This window comes from Leucopleurus acutus (genome assembly GCF_964270905.1).
Source record: "Leucopleurus acutus genome assembly, chromosome: 2".
Lineage (NCBI taxonomy): Eukaryota > Metazoa > Chordata > Mammalia > Artiodactyla > Delphinidae > Leucopleurus > Leucopleurus acutus.
Window position 1 is genome coordinate 45,978,691 of NC_139143.1, and position 22,366 is coordinate 46,001,056.

At 41.8% G+C, this 22,366-nt stretch overlaps 1 protein-coding gene across 1 annotated transcript in view; it reads left to right on the forward strand.

Moving 5' to 3' along the window:
- The first annotated feature begins 496 nt into the window (after window positions 1-496).
- The window catches only part of HSD11B1 (hydroxysteroid 11-beta dehydrogenase 1), a 29,476-nt gene continuing 7,606 nt past the window's right edge, over window positions 497-22,366 (forward strand). The window contains exons 1-4 of the mRNA XM_082857333.1: window positions 497-687; window positions 1,429-1,559; window positions 2,318-2,429; window positions 2,560-2,751. Of these exons, the coding sequence (XP_082713459.1) occupies window positions 600-687; window positions 1,429-1,559; window positions 2,318-2,429; window positions 2,560-2,751 (523 nt within the window). The 5' untranslated portion in view covers window positions 497-599. The remainder of the gene's footprint in view (window positions 688-1,428; window positions 1,560-2,317; window positions 2,430-2,559; window positions 2,752-22,366) is intronic.

Genomic DNA, 22,366 nt, shown 5'->3' on the forward strand with positions numbered 1-22,366 from the left:
TAAGTGTGGGATTTATAGGGATTCTTTGCTTTTTTTTTTTCCTCCAAAATGTGCACTTTTTTTTTTTTAACTAAGCTTATTTTTCTGTTTTGTGCTGTTATTTTTAATTGCTTCCGACTAGGAGGTGGGGCTGAGAATGAGACTTGCTTGACTTTGGCTCTCTTCGCTATTACTCACACTTCCCCAGAAGCCCTGTGCACACTTTCTCTCTGCCTTTGATATACCACTTTTGAAAGGCCGTTGATTCCTGGAGTAAACGGCGTTAAGAGGAAGACGGGCTCAGGGTAGGGATGCTCTGGAATCCGGTCCTGTACAATCATGAGCCTGGCCATCTGGAAGTCTCTTCTTGCTCAATGAAATGCCGTAAACATTGTCCATTATGAAATCCACCACACAGGCTGCCAGGGACGAATGGGATCCCACCCAAAGCCAATCGCTGCTCTGACAGGGAAATTGGCTAGGACTGCCTGAGACTAAACCAGCCTCCCCCATCCCTGATGTCACAATTCAGAGGCCGCTGCCTGCCTAGGAGGTTGTAGAAAGCTCTGTAGGTTCTCTCTGTGTGTCCTCCAGGGCTCCTCAGGCCAGATCCCTGTCTGATGGCTTTTATGAAGAAATATCTCCTCCCCATTCTGGGGATCTTCTTGGCCTACTACTACTATTCTGCGAAGGAGGAATTCAGACCAGGTAAGTACCAATGTGTCTAATTTTGGAGGAATAGATTTAAAAACCCAGGGATGGCTAGAGTGTTTCTGAGGATAAAAAGGAGTTCTTGATTCCCAAAGCTGCTGGACAAGAGGGGACCCTGAGGTGAGACTGTGTTTCTATGTCTTCCAGCCACAGGCTGGGTAATAGGGGTGTAGGGAGGGGTAATCATCGCGTTAGAAGATTACCAAATAGTCCATGTTTTATTTGGCACTTTTGATCAAAAGCAATTTCAGATCTCTTACCAAAAAAATAGGGCTATTCCAAAATTCACAACTTAGCCAGATAATTGGGCTCTGTGGAGAGATGGATAAGTGGGAAACAAGAAAGAATTCTGGAGTTGATGACTAAATAGAAGTGAGAGAAAATATCTGGAATCTCTCTGAGCACATGTGTTTTGATGACTCTTTGAATTTTATTTCAATTGAGCAACTGGATGAATCCAGAAATGTCTGGAACTCCAGTGTTTTAGCTGTTCCCTTTCCATAGGGGTTTTCAGAAAAGGACAGCAGGAAGGCTTGGTTTTGAGCAACCAAAGCAAACTCCCATTTCAGAGAATGTTTACGGAAGAGTTGATCTGTTCCTTCATTGATTTATGCAATTTGAGATGAGTTGATCTGGGCTCATAACCTTTAGACACTGAGATAAGGCTGTCCACCTCTAAAGTGGGAGGAGGTATGTTGCTGACAGCTATGGTCCTTATTTTCTTTTGGGGTTTCCCAGAGATGCTTCGAGGAAAAAGAGTGATTGTCACAGGGGCCAGCAAGGGGATTGGAAGAGAGATGGCCTATCATCTGGCGAGAATGGGAGCCCATGTGGTAGTGACAGCGAGGTCAGAAGAAGCTCTAAAGAAGGTGAGGGTACTGTGCCCACAGCCATAGGTACCCTCACGTGCCCAGATGTATTCCTATGTATGCTCACATATACATGCCAACACACAAAACTGGCACACTCAGACATAGTTGCATACTCACACACACACACAGAGGGTTCAAACACCCAAACGAATATAAAAATATGCATTTAAGTATTCATTCTCATGCATACATATCTAGACACAAAGTTCTTGGGCTCTATCTCTATCTATGAGATAGGCATGCCTATTCACACACATTGACACATGGAGTCACAGACATACATATATGTGCTCAGATACCAACATTCCAGGACCTACTCAGGAATTCATACTCTGGTACCCATGCAGACACATGCTCTCTTATATACTCAGACTCAGAAACCCAAGGATACACAAATATTCACAAACTTAGGGCTACCCACACAGGAACTAGCATCCCTACCAATAATGTGTTCAGAAACATCTGTTTACAGAAACTCATGAGCACAGACTTAAACTCCAGCACAGTGATTTATCCATTTATACCCTATCTTATTCCAGACAGTATTTCAAACAGGGGACTAATATTGTGTCAATTGCATTTAGCAACACACACATACACACACACACACACACACACACACACACACACACACACACACACCCCTACCAAAACAGGGCTGTGAGCAACCTCTCATTTAAACCCCCATTATGTCAGAGACTGCCCCCCAAAAGTCTGCAGCCAAGACTGACGCCATGGCCGCTGTGCCTCTGCAGGTGGTATCCCACTGCCTGGAGCTCGGCGCATCCTCCGCGCACTACGTTGCTGGCACCATGGAGAACATGACCTTCGCAGAGCAATTTGTGGCCAAAGCTGGAAAACTCATGGGTGAGACAGCTTCTCCTCTCTCCTCTTCTGGACTTTGCCCTAGGGATCACCAGGGAGCTTTGGAGACGGGGAGGAGGGGGAGAAGGTATCAACCTCAGATGGTTTCTCTCAACACAGCCGTCTCTTACAGGGGGACTAGACATGCTCATTCTCAACCACATCACCAACACCAACAATCCTATGACTGTATTTATCGATGACATTGACCACGTGCGCAAAAGCATGGAGGTCAACTTCCTGAGTTATGTGGTCCTGAGCGGGGCCGCCATGCCCATGCTGAAGCAGAGCAACGGGAGCATTGTGGTTGTCTCCTCGATAGCCGGTGAGTGGGGCAGGGGCCAGTGTGGAAGGCAGGAGTGGCAGAAGTGCCGGGGATGGTGTTGGGGGCTCTGCAGTGAACATGCATGTTATCAGTTTCCATCCCGAGAAGTAACACAATAGAAACTGGAAGCTGAAATGCTCACAGTGATATTAAACAGCTTGCCCAAATGCGTGGACAGGCAGATGTACGAATAAGAGCCTTGGGTATGGAAACTCACCGAGATGCGTGCACGCTGAGTAAAAGACACAGTGTTAGGAACAAGTGAGACCATGAAAATGAGGGCTTGTTCAGGGTGGATAGACTACAAGATTCCTGGAAGTAACAGAGGAAGAGCAGCAGTTCGGAGTGCTTCCCTGAACTCGCCTGGTGGTTTGTGATCAACAAATGGGAGTCCAAAGGGTCATCGAGAGGCTGCTGGAGCGACAGCCTGTCCTGAGTTTCAGGGCGAGACCTGGTCATCATAGATAAACAAGATTTTGCTTCTTCCATGACCAAGAGCTCTAGGTTGGTAAAGTTAGTTGATACAAAGGTAGAACTGAGAGGTGAAATGTTTGAACAACATACAGTTGTCTGATAAGTGGGTTGAGCCAAGACCAAATGAAATGAACAACAAAAACAAATGCACCGTATTATAACAGACCTGCCTATATTGGGGTGTTCTCCAAAATCTGAACTTGCTACATCAAAAGTCTATTTTAATCCACCAAGAGGGTAGGGAGAGAGTGTGTACAGAGAAATATAAAGAGAACTCTGCGTGATCAAGAGGAGTGCCCTATGCTTCGGAGGGTGACAGCATTCGAAGTTATCACCAGTGAAAAGCCAGAGCGTTTCCACCTTGGGGGATTCCTAGGCCCATTTCATTATGGGTCCAGTAGAGAAGTTCCACACGTATTTGTCGATCAGTCCGTTAGAAGGATGTGCATGGAAGATGCAAACACCAGGATCAAAATTAGCCATCTACATGTGATTCCTAGCAATGTAAAAACAAATAACCTAGACTTTGTAATTTCTTAAGTACTTCACAAACATTAGTTATTACTGTGACTCAGAACACCATCTATGTTGTAAAGAGTTCTACTTCCAGGACGGAAAAGGCCTGCATAGTGATCAGTGATCAGATAAAAGGGCAGTGTGTCTGTTCTACCCGCCAAACAGGGTGATTGATATGCAACCCTGTGCTTCCTGGACTACACAGACTCCCCTGCCCCTCCCCAGACACAGCCTCTCTCTGGGCTGAAAGGAAGGGAGAGCTCCTGGATGCATACTGAGTGAGAGGGTGCTGGGCACATCCCCAAACCATCCTAGGGCATTGGCCCAAACCCTCGCATCAGTCATGGTGTAGGTGGCTTTAATGATCTCAGTTGAATAAGTAATATATCCACTTTAGCCTTACAACACTACAGCCTAAATGTTCTCAGAAGGAACAGAGTTACTGTAGAAGTCCAAGGGTGTGATGAAATTCTGATAACCTCTGCTTCCACACATCTTCTCCACCTACCAAATGTCACCTGGTAATTTCTATGGACTCTGGGAGGTAGAAATCTAGCTGGACTACTAACCTTCATGTCTATTGTTTGTATAGCCAAAAGTTCAGCCTGTTTGCTTTGAAGCATGTCTGTGAATTGGCAAAGTACAAACACTTTGCTTTCTCGCCCTAACTGAAGAATTTCTCTGCTCTAGGCTATATTCTTTTTTAAAATTGAAGCATAGTTGATTTACATAAGCTATGTTCTTTCAGACAGTCAGCAAATATGTTCCTTAATCCTTCCTCCGTAAAATCTGAATTCCACAAACATGGGACGCTAAACCGCAGATTGGTCCTAAGGTCAGCCAAAGAGTGTTGGGTTGGCTTTTTAATAATTCTTTCCAGGGACTGCCTTAAGTGGTTTATTGAATTGCAGTAATCAGCAATTGTTTTTATCCCCAGTGCATTTCTAGGTATTGTGTTACATGGAAATCCCATACTTTTAATACGTTCTTTAAAGCCTCAGCTATTTCTTTAGCATCATCAAAGACAGTATGGCTGCCTCTGGGAATTTCCTTACAGTCCACATCCATCCACCACTCAACACTGTTTCTGGCAGCTACTGCTCAACTTTCTATGTATATGTGGCATCGATTAGTCTCCCCTCCTTCCTCCACATGCTAGTTTGGATATATTTTGAGCTACTATCACAAAAACCTAAATTTACAATGGCTTGAACAAATAGAAATTAATTTTTCTCTCATGAAACAGCCTGGGGTAAGCAGTTTAGAGCTGCAATGGGAGTTCTGCCCCATGGAATCGTCTAGGAACCTTCTATCACAAAACCACCATCCCTGGATGTTATCCTCACCTGTATGTCCAAGGTGGCTCATTATCATGTCAGAATTCTAGCTAGAGAAAATGGAGAAAGAAGAATACAACTTGAATGTCATATACTTCTGCTACAGCTGATTGCAGTTGTGGACTTTATTCAAGGTGAACTTGTGTCCAGCTGAAAATCAGGGGTTCTATTTCTATAAAAGACACTGATGTTGACAATTAACAGTCTCCCCCATATCACCCATGCATATAAGACCAGAGGCAGTATTCCCTCTAGGCCCCCCCACATGTGTACCTCACACCATACACACACACCCCAGACCCAATCTCTCTCACATTCAGGTCCATCACGAAAGCAAAACCCCTTCCACTGATGCAGGAGACAGTGGGGCAGGAGAAAGAATGGGAAGAAAATACCTAGATGGTATTTGTGAAACAAACTGAGACAGAGAGATTAACACTCCAATTTGCCTGAGAAAAATCACTGGATTGGGCACAGAACATTTGACAACATCTGGAAAAAGTTTATTTGCCCCGAGTCAAAAAGGCTGTCTTAGGTTCAATTTTAGAAAAGGAAAAGTCATTCCATTTTTGAATTCCCTGGTTCTGTGAACCCCATAACTATGGTAGTTACACACATGACAGCTGGACCCAGCATCTAATACTGCTTCTCTGCCCCTTCTTTACTCCCCCTCAGGGGGATCATGGACAAACCTGTCAGCCCCACCTTTTTTCCTCTAAGGATCCATTTAACCTCACCTTCTATGAAGACTTTTTCAGTCCTCACCAGCTTCCTTTAAACGTTTCCTCTTACCTACTACATTTTCCTAAGTTACCTTTAGAAACCCTACTTCCTCTCTATTTCTCTTTTCTGGCTTCACTGGTGATACAAATACTAGCAACAGCAAATATAGTACAAATGCCAACCACACTGGACCGGTACAAGTGTAAGGATGGTGATTCGTCTGTATCAAGAAAAATCCAAGGCCTATTTTGAAGTGAAACTAGACATAATAAAACACTGGGTTTCTTTAAATATTCAAAGTGAAAAACACATCAAAAGGAGTAAAAGAGCCTTGCCAATAACTTCTGAATGCTCAGATCTCTCTTTGGAAGCTCCATTAAATGTCTCCAGTTACCTATTCATTTTTCTCCAAGTAAATCTTCTTTTAAAAAGATCAACTTTATATATATATATATATATATAAAGTTTAAGTCTTATTCAAATGTATTCCTTTCCTGGTTTACTCATTCCCAGCATTGTTTCATACTATTTTTTAGACAAATGTGTAGTATTTCAGGCCCATTATAAGCTGACTAGCCAGAGGCAAATACCTTGTAAGACAATGCTTTTGTGGGAAAACTCAAACCAAGGCATGAAGTCACTTGTTGGACCTTAAACTTTGTCGGTTGAGGGTTGGCTGTGCAGTCCAAACCTATTTCAAGAATTCTACATTAAAAAGAGGAAAAAAGAAACAGATTTCTCAACTACACAGACCAACTAACAGGATTTGAAATATGCAAAATGCTGGTCTGCATAAAGACAAGAATGTACAGGTGTTAATCTCATCCCCCACCTTCACCTCTGGCACACATTTTTTCCTAAAATATAGATAGCTTAGTGTATGGATATAACTTGAGTGGGGGGGAGAGGGTGGCAACCAAGGTCTAGGATGCAAAGGAGACTAAGAAATATAGTAGAATGGGGTAGTTTATCCCTCACCCAATTGTCCTAATTTTTCTAAGAAAGATGAATCTTTACCCTTAAACCTGATTACCTCAGAAATAATTTTCAGGGACCGCAATTTCCAAGGTAAGTGGGAGTGTATGCATGTGGATACAGGTATTTACGTGATGGGGGAGTGCTGCAGATTTGGACTGTGTGGAGGGGCGTGGGGAGAAACACAGGGAGGTGAGGCCGGTGTGCGTATAGATTTGGATTGAGATTACTATGTTTTGGTACATTCATTAATGGATGTTATTATATGTATTGCTGTATAAAAACACTCATTGCTATGGGAAAATATTTGTAATAGAAAAATCATGCTACAAAACAGTGTGCATACTTTTATAAACAAAATATTTATGTATATAGAAAAACTGGAAGGCAACTGGAGTTAAATGTATATTGGGTGATGGAATTATACAAATTTTCCTTTCTTAAAAATATTTTCCATGTTGTCTGTACTAAGTATGCAATCAGAAACAAATCTAATAAAAAATGTTAAAGCATAAAAAAAAAAAAAAGGAGTTCAGAGTAAGAATCAACAGCCTGGACATAAAAATTTCAGGAGTCGTTGTTACCTAAATTCAAGAGACTGGGCTCAGGCAGAATCTGGAGGATTGAAACAACTTGATGCACTCGACATTGGAGTTCAGTGTTGTATCTGTCCCCCCAGGAGGGGTGACTGGAGATTTTAAAGGGGAAGAGAAGACTCCCTGCTGATGACAGTGACAATTTAGTGCAGGCTGAGAACACTGTAATGTTATCCATGTGACCATTACTCCATTTACTCCCTTGAAAGGGGTGGGTGGGAAGAGCTTAAGTAGTCATGGCTCCTTAACCCTGCTGGACCATTATTTTTGTTCAAGTACTGTTCTTGACAAAAATAGCAGGGTTCTACCATCATCCATGCCTTTACGTTCACTCACCAAGGAGTTTCAAAAGGCTTACAACAAATACACTCTATTTGGAAACACCCAAATAAAAAACTAGGTCTTAAGAAAAGAAGAATATAAAAACACCAAAATTAAACTCAACATAGAAGCTGTGCTTAAGTTTCTAATTTGGCTCTTGAGTTTCTTAACAAAAAGAAAAAAAATAGTATCAGTATATACACAAGATTATATTCCAAAGAAGGAAGCACTGCAGGAAGCCAATAATTTCTGAAATAAACCTCTCATAAAAGATTATAAATTGAAGGCACAAAATAATGGAACTAGCAAGGCCCCTAACAACTTTTTTTAAATGTTTCTGTGATTATAAAAGCTACACATACACACACATTATGAAAATTGGAAAAATGAAGAGAAGCCCAAAGCTGAAAATAAAGATCATCCGTATTCATGACAATATTTTGGAGAATTTCCTTCCAGGTACATATAGGTGTAGAACAATTATTTTCCTACTGCCAGATATTTAGGTTATGTTACTGAACCAAACTCAGGTCTGCTCACCTGTCTCACAGCAAAGCCAATCTACTGACACCAGGTTGTGGTGAAGGAATGTACAGCATTTACTGCAGGTCACCCATGCAAGGAGAACAGGCAGTGCGTGCTCAAAAGACTCAAACTCTTTGTTGGCTTTTTTTTTGGCCAGCATGTGGCATCTTAGTTTCCCGACCAGGGTTCGAACATGTTCTTCACTGGCTTTTAGACAAGGGTTTTTAAAGACAGTGTTGGGGAGAGGGTCATAGGATCAGCTTGAGGACCTTCTTCTGATTGGTTGATTGTGAGGTAACAGGGTGACGTTTCTGAGATCTCAATCATCAGCCTTCTGGTTCCAACAGTCTGGGGTCCACAAGCTTGTGGTCAGCATGTAGTCATCATCCTCCACCGGAGTGAGGGGCTTAGTTCCTGCAGAACAACTCAAAGATATGCATCAGATTGTTACTTATATCCCTTCAGGAGGAAATAGGAGTCCTACGACTCTTGTCCTAATCATTAATGGCTTGAGTCTGCACTTTGGAACTTGGGGAAGGCCTAGGAGGTGAAAACCTTTTTTCTACAAACAAGAAATGGGGAGCGCGGAAGGCCCCAGGAATGCCCCCTCAGGGTCATGCTTGGTTTCAATCCCCCCTTTTCTTTGATGCTTCTCAATCTTGAGGGGAACAAGGGTGGGACAAGAAAGGGAATAAAGTTTTGGATAGAAAGATTGTTAACTCAGCAAGGGAACTCAGTTTAAGGGGGACTTGGTTTCAGTTACTCTCAATGTATTTTAAAAATTCTAAACAAGTATCTTGCACATAAATCTGTGGCCTGGTTGATGATTATTTCCTTGATAAATTCTTAGTACTAGATTTATTGGGTGAAATGATGGAACCATTTCTAAGGTTGTTGGTACATATTTCCGAATCGCTTTATATAAAATGAAAAATAAAGGACCTGACTTTTTAAATATATAAAAATAAAAACCAGTTTAAATGAACATGAACATCATGTCCCATTCCCACCCTGAGTATACATATGAGTGTTCAGCTTACACCTGCTTTGCAGAGGTAACAAAGTTTTCAGCCATTGACAATTTTGTAAGTAAAGGAGAAAGGTGTTTAGTGGTTATAATTTGAATTTCTTTGTTAACTTATGAAATGGAATGTGAGGTCCCTGTCCCCTTGAGAGCAGTAGTGATCTCGGGTGGCCTCGTCCTGCAGCAGCTTGAAGCAGGGTTTCGGTTCCCGGCCAGTGATTGAGGTTGGGTCTCAGCGGTGAGAGCACTGATTCCTAGCCACTAGACCCGTGATCAGTGACAAGGCCCTAGCCCTACAGCTTTGCAGAAAAAGAATTCCCACAAAGACAGAAAGTAGTGAAACAAGTAAAGTATTTATTAAGAGGAAAAAAGAGTACGTGTGGATAGACACACGGGCAGGCTCAGAGAGAGAGTCACGCCCTCGTGTCAGTTTGAATCACTTTTACGGTGCATTCCTTCCAGATTTCCTTTGGCCAATCATTCTGATTTGCCTGGTTCAAAGTCCATATTTGGTATAGCTCAGGATTTCCCATGTGTGCACGCATATCTCTTAGCCAAGATGGATTCTACCGAAGAGGCCTATGGGTAGTGAGCATTAGTTGGCATCACTCCCTTTTTGACCTCCAAGGAGCCTTTCTGCACATATGTAGTCAGGGAGGTCTTCTGACTTCGAGAATGAGGAATATGTGGTCTCATCTTCTCTCTGGGCAGGTGCCAGCCTCCTCTCTCAATTGCCCTGTTATTCCCGTCTCGGAGTATTTGTCCACAAGGAACAAACTCAAACCGTTTGCCCTGGGGGCCCAACTGTCTCTTGTCTTAGTAGTATTCTATTTTTGGTTATACTTATTTCCTTATTTCCTACAACAGCACCTGGCACGTGGTGGATATTTCATAAAAGTCAGGTAATTAATGAATGAATGAATTTTCATGTGTTTATAGGTTATTTATATTTTCTATTCTGTGAGTTGTTTTTCTATGTCCTTGCCCATTGAGATGTTAGCAAAACTTTTCTAACAATATGTATAGCAAATCAATGTCATATGCAGCTTCTTGTTGCAAACTTTGACAAAGGTATATTGTTGAGACACAGCTAAATTTAAAGTGAAAAGTGAATTTGACATGGTGTGACTATATAGCTTTAGATGGTTGAGCTTGACCCAAGGAGGATTCCTCTCGAAATAAGCATTGATTTCAATGAGGAGAAATCCACTTAAGCTACTTCAAAATGAGGACAGGGGATTTCCCCGGCGGTCCAGTGGTTAAGACTCCGCGCTTCCACTGCAGGGGGTGTGGGTTCGATCCCTGGCTGGGGAACTAAGATCCCACATGCTGCACAGCACAGCCAAAAATAAAAAATAATAATAATAAACATTAAAAAATAAAACCATCTAAAATTTTTAAAAATCTTTTAAAAAAATGAGGACAGGCTGGGGAGAGAGAACATCACTTTACACCTGAGAAATGTATTCTACAGATAAACTTGCACAAATGTTCCCCAAATACGTTCATTCATTTATTCAAAAGATATGAATGGAGGGTCCACTCTGAGCCAGGCACAGTTCCAGATGCCAGCCCTGTGACAAGGCAAGCCCCTGTCACCTTGGAGCCCACATTCCAGTGCAAACCGATTGCCACTGAATTGTTCATGGTCATAAAAAAACTAAAAACAACCTACATATCCACCACTAGGGACAGATTTCTAAATGGTGGTGAAATACTACATAAATTTTTATGCATACTGACTATAAAAATCATAAATTCAAGGAAAAATAATTTAGAGAACAGTATATATAGTATGAGCTCAACTGTGTCTAAAGAAAGGGCCTTTTACCTTTCATTTTATACACTTTGGAACTGCTTATTGTACAACAAGCTTGGTATGAATTTTGTTAGAATAACTTTGTTAAAGAAAACTAAGGGGGCTTCCCTGGTGGCGCAGTGGTTGAGAGTCCGCCTGCCGATGCAGGGGACACGGGTTTGTGCCCCGGTCCGGGAAGATCCCACATGCCACGGAGCGGCTGGGCCCGTGATCCATGGCCGCTGAGCCTGCGCGTCCGGAAAAAAAAAAAAAGAAAAGCAAAGGATGAGGTTCTGTATGGTAACCAAAAGCAAAATATTTCACCTCTCAGGATGACTGACTTCAGGACGACAGAGATTGTACTCCATCTCACAAGTAAACAAATAAATTGAAATGACTGAAAGTACTAAAACACCAAATTCAAACTATTAAATACCATGGAGCGGGTGGAGGTATTGTTTTTTCTTGTTTGGTTTGGTCTTTTGTTTGCCTACAACATTGTAAATTGTTGCAAACTTTGTTAACTCCACAAAGTGGGTGTGAGATGATGGGAAAGGGTATAGTTCTTTTATTCATTTTAACTGATTTCACTATTGATTTTTAAAAGTCTAGTCCTTCATTTTTCATCTTACCTAAAGCAATCTAGCAATATGCATTCTATTTGTAGAATATGAATATTCTATATTCAATATGTAGCCTCAAGTGTTCCCATCATTTTGTTACTGAACTCAGGTTCGGCTGCTCGCCACTCAAAAGCCAATAATTCAAGAGGCAAGTGTCAGTAGAAAGGAAAGTCACTTTAATCAGAAAAGCCAGCAATCTAGGGAGAAGGTAGACTCATGTCCGGAGACCAACTCCAAAGAATCTGCTCAGCCATGACAGTTTTTAAAGGGAAAAAGCGGGGGAAGAATCCCAGTGAATCTTCGAGGCAGGAAGTTGGGTTCTGCATCATTCTCCATTGCGTTCTTGCAGGCTGGCTGACTCTTCAGATGTTATCTTGCCCTTGTGTTCTGCCTGCAGGATTGCTAGAGGGTTATTGGGGGTAGAGAGCCAGTCACTCTTTAACCACTTAATTCTCCATTCTTAATTCTTTTCATCTAGGAAAAGAATCAACAGCTTAGGCAAGGCATGGTGTGCATTCAGGAACACATAAGTCAGAAGTTAGTTTAAATTGTCTAGTGATCTCATTCTTATAATTAGGTTCTTTCAAGGTTAGACGGGAACAGAAATGGGCAAACAGGAGAGCTGCTTTCAGTTCCCCACTGTCCAGCATCATTCCATTTCTATGGGATTAGGAGCAAAGGTCCATCTTCCGTAACTTCTTCATGCTCGCAGAGGGTGCCGTATTTTCAGAGTTGAAGATATCAGCATGGGTCTGTAGCATCTCTTTGCTGACAAGTTTAATTGCCCACTTACATATACAGGCAGAGCAAGCTATAATTATTTTGATGACCACAAAGATATAGATCATTATGAGCAATAATGTTAATCCCATTCTCTTGAGGCCAGTTCTTGGAATTGCATTAGTCATATATTTAGTACTGATCAAGATGGAGCAGCTTATGTCATGTCCTCTGGCGGCAGTTATAGTATCTGAAAAACAGCTCAGGAGTGTGCATGAGATACTGAGTCTGTGACTCTATTGTCCTAATCTTTGACTTCTCGAGCCCGCTCTTTTGTGACTGTAGGAGGCCTGGGAGACTTCAGGTTTCCTACAAACAAGAGGCAGGGGACATAGAGGGGCTTTTGTACTTGGGGTAGTGTGGAGTCTGCAGGGTTCTGCTCGGTTCCAACTTCACCCAGCAAATATAATGTTAAGAATCTGTCAAGGAATAATCATCAATCCAGTCATAGATGTATGCACAAAAACATTTGTTGTAGGATTTTTTTCAATGTGTCTATGCACCTACAAGCAAAGCTACCAATGCTGAAAATAGGCAATGGACATGTGCCTGAAGTCAGATTCCGATTAACGTATGGCAGAGTTGAGTTGATTACATGGGTTTTAAATTACTTGACATTTTTCCATGAAGTTGTCTGGTTCAGGAACTTCCATGTAATAAGTGTATATAATAAATCCTTTACTTATAGCATTAGAAAATTAGTCTTTCCCTGTACTCACTAAATAATTAAATGTGAACAATATTTAAAGAATATTATTTGAAGGGCTGCCAAATTACTGGCCCACACTGGGCACACATCTGTCTCAGTCCATCCCTAGGGAGACAACTGGCCTTGGGGGAACTGCAGCTGGGATATCCCAGAGGTAGCATGGTCAGGTCATACCAGCTTCCCTCAGCACATCTGCTCCTCTTCCTTCTCTCCCTATTAAGCTCTGCTTCATTTGAGACAGAGTTCAATCTGGCTGTTACAGTTCTTTCTCAGCATGACAGTTCTCAGTGCACTCTTGACTTCAACCCCATTGCCAACATTCTTGGTCTCTCGATTTTCCAACTCTAAACTTCCCCCCAAAGAAGGGGTGTCTAACTGGCTCAGCTGAATTTTATAAGTCAACCCCCCAAATTATTTATGAAGACCAGCCTAGAGAGGTACAGTCATTGACTCAGGTCTAATCAGCAAAGCCATGCTGAGGGAAGGCAGAGTTAGGCTAGAAGCAAGGTAGGCAATGGTAGACATGTCTGAGTTGCTTGCATAGCCTTTGGATAATCTGGCACGGGGTGTCAGAACTAAGAAAGGCAAAGAGGGTATGTTCAAGGGGGCTGCAATGGAGCAGGCCAATGTGGAGTGAAGAGGGCATCTGTGTAGCCTGGCATGGGGGTGTCAGAGCCCAGGTACACTGGAGAGGGCATCCACGTAGAGGGCACAGAAGCCACTGAAGAATACACACATACAGGATCACTAATCAAATAAGTAGTATCTATTGAGGATAACAGAAACTAGGCTCTCACTTTTGGAGTTATAAATATGAAAATAAGAAAATTAGAATGAATCCAGTGATTTGGAATTGGAGGTGTTGGTATGAATCAATAGTTTTTAATATACATGGATAGATATGGAAATATAGATATACGTGTCTATATATGAGTGCATATATTCCCTAGCTCTGTCATCTGAGAGGCCCTGGGAGCACACTTAGCACCCAGATCTTAGTTTCTAAATATCATTCTCCACTAAAAGAAACCAAGACTTTCTGGAGAAAAGGTTGATTCCAGGACAATGACCAGAAGGATGAACCCGAAAATCTCGTTGCATCTGTAAGTAAAGAACTGCTCAAAGAAAAATAGGGACACATTACTAGAACACAGAAACTTCTCATGGGCTCCCACTAGCCAAATCTGGGACCACTTGGACATTCAAATAAATAGTAAAGATAATAACAGACTATAAACCTTTACATACAATAAGAATTCAAAATCATATAAATAAATACATGAATAAATAAATGGGGAGAGAAGAAGGTTTTCCCATACAATAAAAAGCCAAGTGATAAATATAGATGGAATAATGAAATTAGTAAAATCACCATTTGGCAACTATCATAGTAATAATTTATCCAGGAAGCATAAATCGATGCTAAACCTAGTGGGTAAAAGTTTAATAAGAAACATAGTATTTACATAGTCTCAAAGTACCACCCTACCCAACAACCTGATTGAAAAATGGGCAAAGGACTTGAATAGGCACTTCTCCAGAGAAGACAAACAAATGGACAACAGGTATATGAAAAATGCTCAACATCACTAATTATCAGAGAAATGCAAATTGAAACCACAAGAAGATATCACCTCACAACTGTTAGGATGGCCTATATCAAAAACAAACAAAAAATAACAACTGTTGACAAGGATGTGAAGAAATTGGAACTCTTGTGCACTGTTGGTGGGAATGTAGAATGTTGCAGCTGCTGTGGAAAATAGATGGAGGTTCCTCCAAAAATTAAAAATAGAATTGCCATATGATCCAGAAATTCCACTCCTGGGTATATACTCAAAAGAATTGAAAGCAGAGTCTTTTCTTCTTTTTTCCTTCTTTTTTTAAGTTGAAGTATAGTTGCTTTACAATGTTATATTAGTTTCAGGTGTACAACACAGTGAATCAATATGTTTGGAAAGCAGAGTCTTGAAGAGATATTTGTACCCTCACATTCATGGCAGCATTATTCACAATAGCTAAAACATGGAAGCAACCCAATTGTCCATCAACAGATAATAGATAAGCAACTTGAATTGTGGTACATATATACAATTCAGTCTTAAAAAGAAAGGAAATTTTGATATATGCTACAACATGGATAAACCCTGAGAACATTACTCTAAGTGAAGTAACTCAGTCACAAAAAGACAAATACTGCATGATTAAACTTATGAGTACTGAGAGTAGTCAAGACCATAGAGAGAAAGTAAAATGGTGGTTGCCAGAGACTCAGAGGATGGGGGAATGGGGAGTTATTGTTTAATAGGTACAGAGTTTCCATTTTGCAAGACGAAAAGAGCTCTGGAGATAAAAAGTGGTGATAGTTGCACAACAATGTGAATGTACTTAATGCCACTGAACTGTAGAATTAAAAATGGTTAAAATATTTTTTAAAAAAACAAAAAAAGTATCATCCTACAAAATACTTATTGATTACAGAAGAAAAAAAGAGTAATTTTACAGTGGAGAGACCTGACAGACACCACCTGAATCAAATGATCAAAGTTACTTAACATCACCAGTAATGGAATAAATCGAAATCATGTATAATTTTATGGGATACAGTGTGAAAAGAAGATAATTATTTGTATGATTCTGCCAAAAATATATGCCTGAATCAAATCATAGGAAACAGAGAAATCCAAACTGAGGGACATCCATCTGCAGTGAGCTGGTAAATGTTTACCAACTAGCTCTTTAGAAGGAGAACATTAAGAACTCTGCTTGGTAGCATTTCCATGGTGTAAATAATCTCTTGATAGCCATATCAAGATCAACCTGCTTGCAAAACTCATGAAAATTGCACAACCAGCTCTCATGATCCAGGATAAACCAACTCCAGTACAAAATGACTGGCATACTCTTCGACAGTGTCAAACTCATGAAAGTCAAGGAAAGACTAGAGAATGTTCCAGCTTGAAGGAAGCTAAAGGGTCATGACAACTATATGCAACATGTGATCCTTGATTGAATTCTTTGCTATAAAGAATATCATTGGGACATGTGACAAACTTGAATGGGGTCTTTGGACTAGAGGAAATGGATACATCAATGTTGATGGAGTAGGTTGAATGGTGGCCTTCAGAAGATATGCCTACATCCAAGCTCCCTGAACTTGTGTAGATGACCTTATTTGGAAAAAAAAGGCCTTTTCAGGTGTGATTAAGTTAAGGATCTTGCAATATATCATCCAAGATTATCTGGGTGGACCCTAAAACCAATGACAAGTGTCCTTATAAGAGACAGAAGAGAAGACAAAGACAGAAGGAAACAAGGAGAGGTCCACGTGAAGATAGAGGCAGAGTTTGCAGCTGTAAGGAATGCTGACAGCCATTAGAAGCTGGAAGAGGCAAAGGAAGATTCTCCCTCCCCTAGAGCCTTTGGAAAGAGTGCAGCCTTGCCAACACCTTGATTTCAGACTTCTGGTCTTCAGAACCGTGAGAAAATACATTTCTGTTGTCTTAAGTCATCCAGCTTATTGTAAGGTATTACAGCAGTTCTAAGAAACTAATAAATTACTTTCTTCATTTGGATGGTTATGTAGGAGAATGTCCCTACGTGTAGGAAATGCATGCCAACATATCCAGGAGCTATGGGATATCAGGTCAGCAACTACCTAAATTATAGCAATTACTCTCAAATAGTTCAGGAAGAGGGGTGGGTCATTTGTACTATTCTTGCAACACCTCCATAGATCTGAAATTATTTCAAAAGAAAAAAAATCCCCACCTTAGGGCTCTATTGACTTGGACGAAGTGAGGGTGGATTCTGTGGGGCTTTATTGTGGGTTCCTCAGAGATCCCCTGCAGGAGACCCCCTTGGCATGAACAGTGGTCCCTCTAGCTCACTCCTTTAAGTGTCCTCCTCAGCTCCAGGGCTTCAATAAATCCAGCCTTCTTGACCCAGTCCACCCACCATCCCTGAGTAGGTGACACCAAGCCAGTCCCCCTTCACCCTTCCCAGGTCTCTGGGAAGCCTGCTGTGTGTGGATATATTTGATCCCACAATGCACTCAGATCCACTCTCAAGCTAGAGCAGTTCCAGCCCTGCCTCTTGCCTTTAGACTTCCAGGTGTGTGTCAAATACCAATCCCCAAACTCCAGGATACTTGTAAAGGTCTCCAAAAAATCCTCTTGAAGTCCCTCTCATGCTGATTAAGATGAAGGCAATGCAAATGCCTCCCCTGACCCTTGGTGGAGGAACCTGACCCTTAGTGGATGAACTGACCTCTGGTGGATGAACACATAGGACACTGACAACTCTCCTCTCTCCAAGTACAACTATTTAGGCTGCATGTGGGAGATGTGGTGATGCTGGTGGAACTGGTTTGGGTCCACCTTTCAACTATGGGGGTTCTTAACATCTACTCTTTTATTCTTGCCTTGGGAGATGTGCTAAGGATCTAAGGAGGAGCTACATTTCCCAGGTCCAGTACCTGCACAGAAATGCTCTTGCCAAAGTTGCCATGTGAAATTTTACAGGTTTTATCTCATCTCTGCAGGATTTTGTGCAGATTCTACACCATACACTCTCTTGTCTTCAGCCAAAATCCTTCCCTGGGTTTCCTCTAGCTGCTCTGACTGCCTGTCTCAGTTCTGTCTTGTTGGTTTCCTCAGGATTCTTTCCATTGTAAGCCCTTGTGTCTCTTTTCACCCGACATACTCTCCCTGGACAATCCCATCCATTCCCATTATTTCAATTATTATTGGATAACTGTGGGTTGTCTCAATACCTATGATGACACCTCAGGTTACCAAAGCTTGGAGTAAAGAGATGGATTTATCTTTAGCACCCAACTCAACCCAAACAACTAAAGAGTTTAGACCATGAGGGTCCTAGCTGAGAAAAAATATTCTAGGAAGAGCTAGAAAAAATGGGCAGGACCCAGGCTTTGAGGCATGGTGAACCTCAAGCTGGGGCTTGCTCAGCAGAGGATGTGGCACATTTTCCTGGGGTCACTCTGAAAGTCTAAGGGCATGCAGGAATGAAGCTTTTCCATCCTGTGCACTTTCTTCCGAGTTCTCAATTAAAGTAGTTTAAAATCTGCCTTTGAAATGGAAATCATTTCAAAATCTCAGCAAAGCAGTTGGGGATGGAGGGTGTGGAGTGGATGAACAAAAGCACCGAGGCCTGCTTTTGAACTCTTCTGCTCAGCTAACAAGCTCCAGCGCGCAGCTGATCTGCCAGCTCTCTGGCTCTTGCTGTTTCTACAGTGGCTAAGTCCCTGCGTTTCTGGGACAGAGCTAATTGCAGTCTGTCCCATTTATCACCGAGTCTGCACTCTTACTTGTCAGATTCCATGTCCCATATTTTGCTTCAGGAAATACGGTCACCATAGCTCTCGTTCTTTGTGGTCTAAAACTTCCCGGAAGATAAATCTCACTGCAGGCTCCATTCTCCAGACGTAAACCAAAACTTAATCCTGACCAAAAGCACTCAGGCTTCTAATCCCTTCACTTTCATGACTGAGTCATGCATATTAGAACAGTTTATTTATTTGCTTGTTTTATTTATTCATTCATTCAGTTATTCATTTGATTTAATTAGGTTCATATTCTGGCATATTTTTTATGAGCAATGGTTGAACGGTGGATCTCGTAAGGTGCAATCAGAAAACAAACTTATTCTTTCCTTCAGACCTGTTCTATGGGTGAGTTCTCTGCACCTGGCTGTGATTGAGGGCAGATGGCAACACTCTAGGATAATAAAAGATCCTCCAGCTGCTTCCAGTCTCAGGAAAGGTCTCACTTCAGTAATTAAAATGTCCATTCATTTGTAATTTAAGTAAAGCTTCTCCCCTCATCAAGCTTGAACCTGTTGTCATAGGAGACCTGGGATAGGAAAGAGACATGTGTTCAACTTTTCCTCCTGTTCCGCATCTCCCTACTCATCAGGTTCCCTCTAGCCTCTTCTATAAAAGGAAAGGGAGGATGCAGGGAAGAAAAGTTCAGGGTAGGAAAGATCTTCCTTGGCTGGTACCCAGCTATTACAGCATCAGTCTCCTCTGGACACAGTGCATGTTGAAAGCTCATGTTCTCTGGACTGGGAGGATGACCACACCTGACTCTTCCACTGGGTGCTTTCATGGGTTCTCTGGAGGTCCTTGCTGGGATATTGAGAGTTCTTCCTGTGAGCTGGGCAGCACTTGCTTACGTTATTTCCCTCAGACTCTGAGAATACAGTGGGAGTACAGGCAAATACACTTATCACATAGGGCTGTCCTTTTGGGCAGGACTGGAAATGACTCTAGGGGAGAAGGGATGAGCCCTGGGACAAGACCCGCAGGTTGGCAAGCAGAGTGTGGGCTGGATTTCAGGCCCCCCACAGGGAGAGTTCCCTTACGTACGACACAATTTGCACTAGCTCTGCAGTGGCCTTGCCCGTAACCAGCGCCTCTCAGGTTGGGTCAAACCCCAGCCCTTAGTGGCCCTCAAATTCCTGGGGACAAGTTCTCCACGAGGTGCCCTTGAAGCTCCTCTCACAAGGATTAACCCCTTCTTCTTGGAAGCTCATTGAGACACTGTTCTTTTCCTCTCCCTAACGCCTGTCCTTTCCAACCTCTTCACCTTCAGTCCTTTTTATTCCCTTGGGATGGTTAAGGGTCTACGTGTTGCAAACTAGATTTTATGTTTAGGGTTTGGGGGGGGTTGTTTGTGTTGCCACATCCTACATAAGGTGCACAGGTAGTCTGGAACCTCCCTTCAGAATACGGAGGCTTTCGCCATTTACTATGTTCTCAGTCTTTGAACCTCAGCTGAAATTAGAGCAGGAAAAGTCGTATTTTAACATCCAGTTACATATTATTTATTCCATTTTGACCAGGGCCCCTTAGCTCAAAGATCCTTTCTGAAAAATAAAAGTTTGTGTTTTTAGAGGGCTTTTGCCCTTTTCAGCTCTCTGAAACTTCAAAATGTATCTCACCTAGAGCAGAATGCAAAGGTTTCCTCACACAAGCTAATTAGCATTATGTGGGGAGATGATTAATAGTGCTGTGAAGAGAAAACAAGACTTTAACGAAATGCACCAAGATTGTTTGGAATCGTGAGAACCTAGGAGGTTTTTTCCTCTTTCCTCTTTTTTCTATTTTTTGATATGTTTCAGCTTTCCTTTAGCGAGCCTAGACTGGTTTACAATCCTTTATCTGCAATTTCCAAAAATCCAAAAAGCTGTGTGGGGTAAAAGAAAAAAAAAAACACTCTGAAAACCAAGGATTTTTAAATTAATTCTATATGCAAGTAAATCCCCTACATACGAACCTTCAAGTTGCAAACTTTCAAAGATGCGAACATGCATTCGAATGTCCAGGCATGTAAGTTAGTTCACGTGTCTGGTGTACATTGTTACGTACGTGCATCCTCTACAAGTGGTTGTGCTTTTGTGTACTTTACTGTACAGTACTGTTTATGTGCCACACGAGGAGCTTACTAATGAGGACCTGATGGTATGGAAGGTCCAGAAAAAGGACAAAGAGAGACAAGAGGAAGAAGTAACTGAAGAACCAAAGAGATTCACGACGCAGGAAATGGCAAGGGGATTTTCTTTATCTGAGGAGGCACTGTTAGTTTTTGAGGCACAGGACCCGAATGTAGAATGGTACATGAAGGTTGCAGCAGCCGTTCAGAATGCAATCCAGTGCCACCGTGTCATCTATGACGAGAAAAAAAAAGAGCTACTACCCAGACATCACTGGATCGTTTTTTCAAGAAGGTAGATAGAACTGAATCCACCAAGGAGCCAGAACCTGTGCCATCAATGTCCGGCGTGAGTGAAACGGCAGCTCGCCCCCCGTCTCCTATTGCTGACGATCCTTCAGCTCTACCACCTCCCACCTCCTCTCCCTCCTCCAGTCAGTAACTCTTCTTGCCTGTTCACTCGATGCCAGCCCTTGTATGCCAGCTGTTGTATTGTACTACTGTACCTTTCAAGGTACTATACTATAAGATTAAAAATGTTTTCGTTGTTTTTTTGTGTTTGTTTGTTTTTTATGTATTATTTGTGTGAAAAGTATTATAAACCTATTACAGTACAGTACTATATAGCCGATTGTGTTAGTTGGGTACATAGGCTAATTTTGCTGGACTTACGAACAAAGTGGACTTAGGAACGCGCTCTTGGAACAGAACTCGTTTGTATGTAAGGGACTTACTGTAATTAATTTAACTTGAACTAAATTGAGGCTACTTAAAGCCTTTATCTCTGTGTGAACTTTCAAATATCTTAGTGCAGAAATAATAATGTGTTTGCTTACAGGATGCCTCCCCAGGCCCTACTGGGAGTGTTATAGAATACACTGTGTAAGCCTCACACCATCTTCTAAATTCCAAAAATAATTCCATAACACATCAGGCCCTAAGGGCTTTGGATAAGTGCTTATAAGCCTTTACTTCTACAGAGGAGAAAATATAATAAACTTTGTTGTTATTTTTCTTGTTCCTTTGGCTTTTCATTGTAACTAACTCATTCCCACCCCTAGTCTTTGCACAAACCATTCCCCCACCAACCTGGCCCTTCCTGCACTTTCTTTCATCAAAGCAGAGCTCAGAACTTACCTCCTGCAGGTGAAGTTTCCTGGTTAGTCCAATATGTTTCTTCACCTGAATATCCACTTTAGATTTGGGACAGATGTTTTCCCTGATCATACTAGTATGAGCTTTAAAGAGATCCAACAACTCATAATTTACTGACGGCTCATCCAATTATCATTGTGAGAGACTTCAGCCCCTTCCAAAGACCTTCCCCCTCCATTTCTCCTGTAAGTTCCTAGATCAAGTTCAATAAGCTTATGTCGCCACACCTTTCCTGCTCCCATATCCACCTTTAAAACTACCCTAGATATGGTTTATGACCCTCTTTCCTACTGAACCCTTCAGCACAGCCTCTACCCCAAAACACCAACTAGAAGACTCTGAGGAAGAGGTGGGCTCAAAACTGCATGTTCTTGACACATGGTGCTTACGGGAATTAAATATGAGAACTACTGGTTTAAAGGTTTGCAGATCAGTGGCAGGTCACAAAAGTTAAGAAATGAAATATGGTTATAATGAATGTCAATGACAGCTGCAGCCTTCAGCTGAAAAACTGACAGTGCCCATAGGTAGTTAGGTTAAAGTGTACCTCATGCATAATTTTCATAATAAAGATGAAAAACTTTCAGTAGTCTGTTCAATCTTGA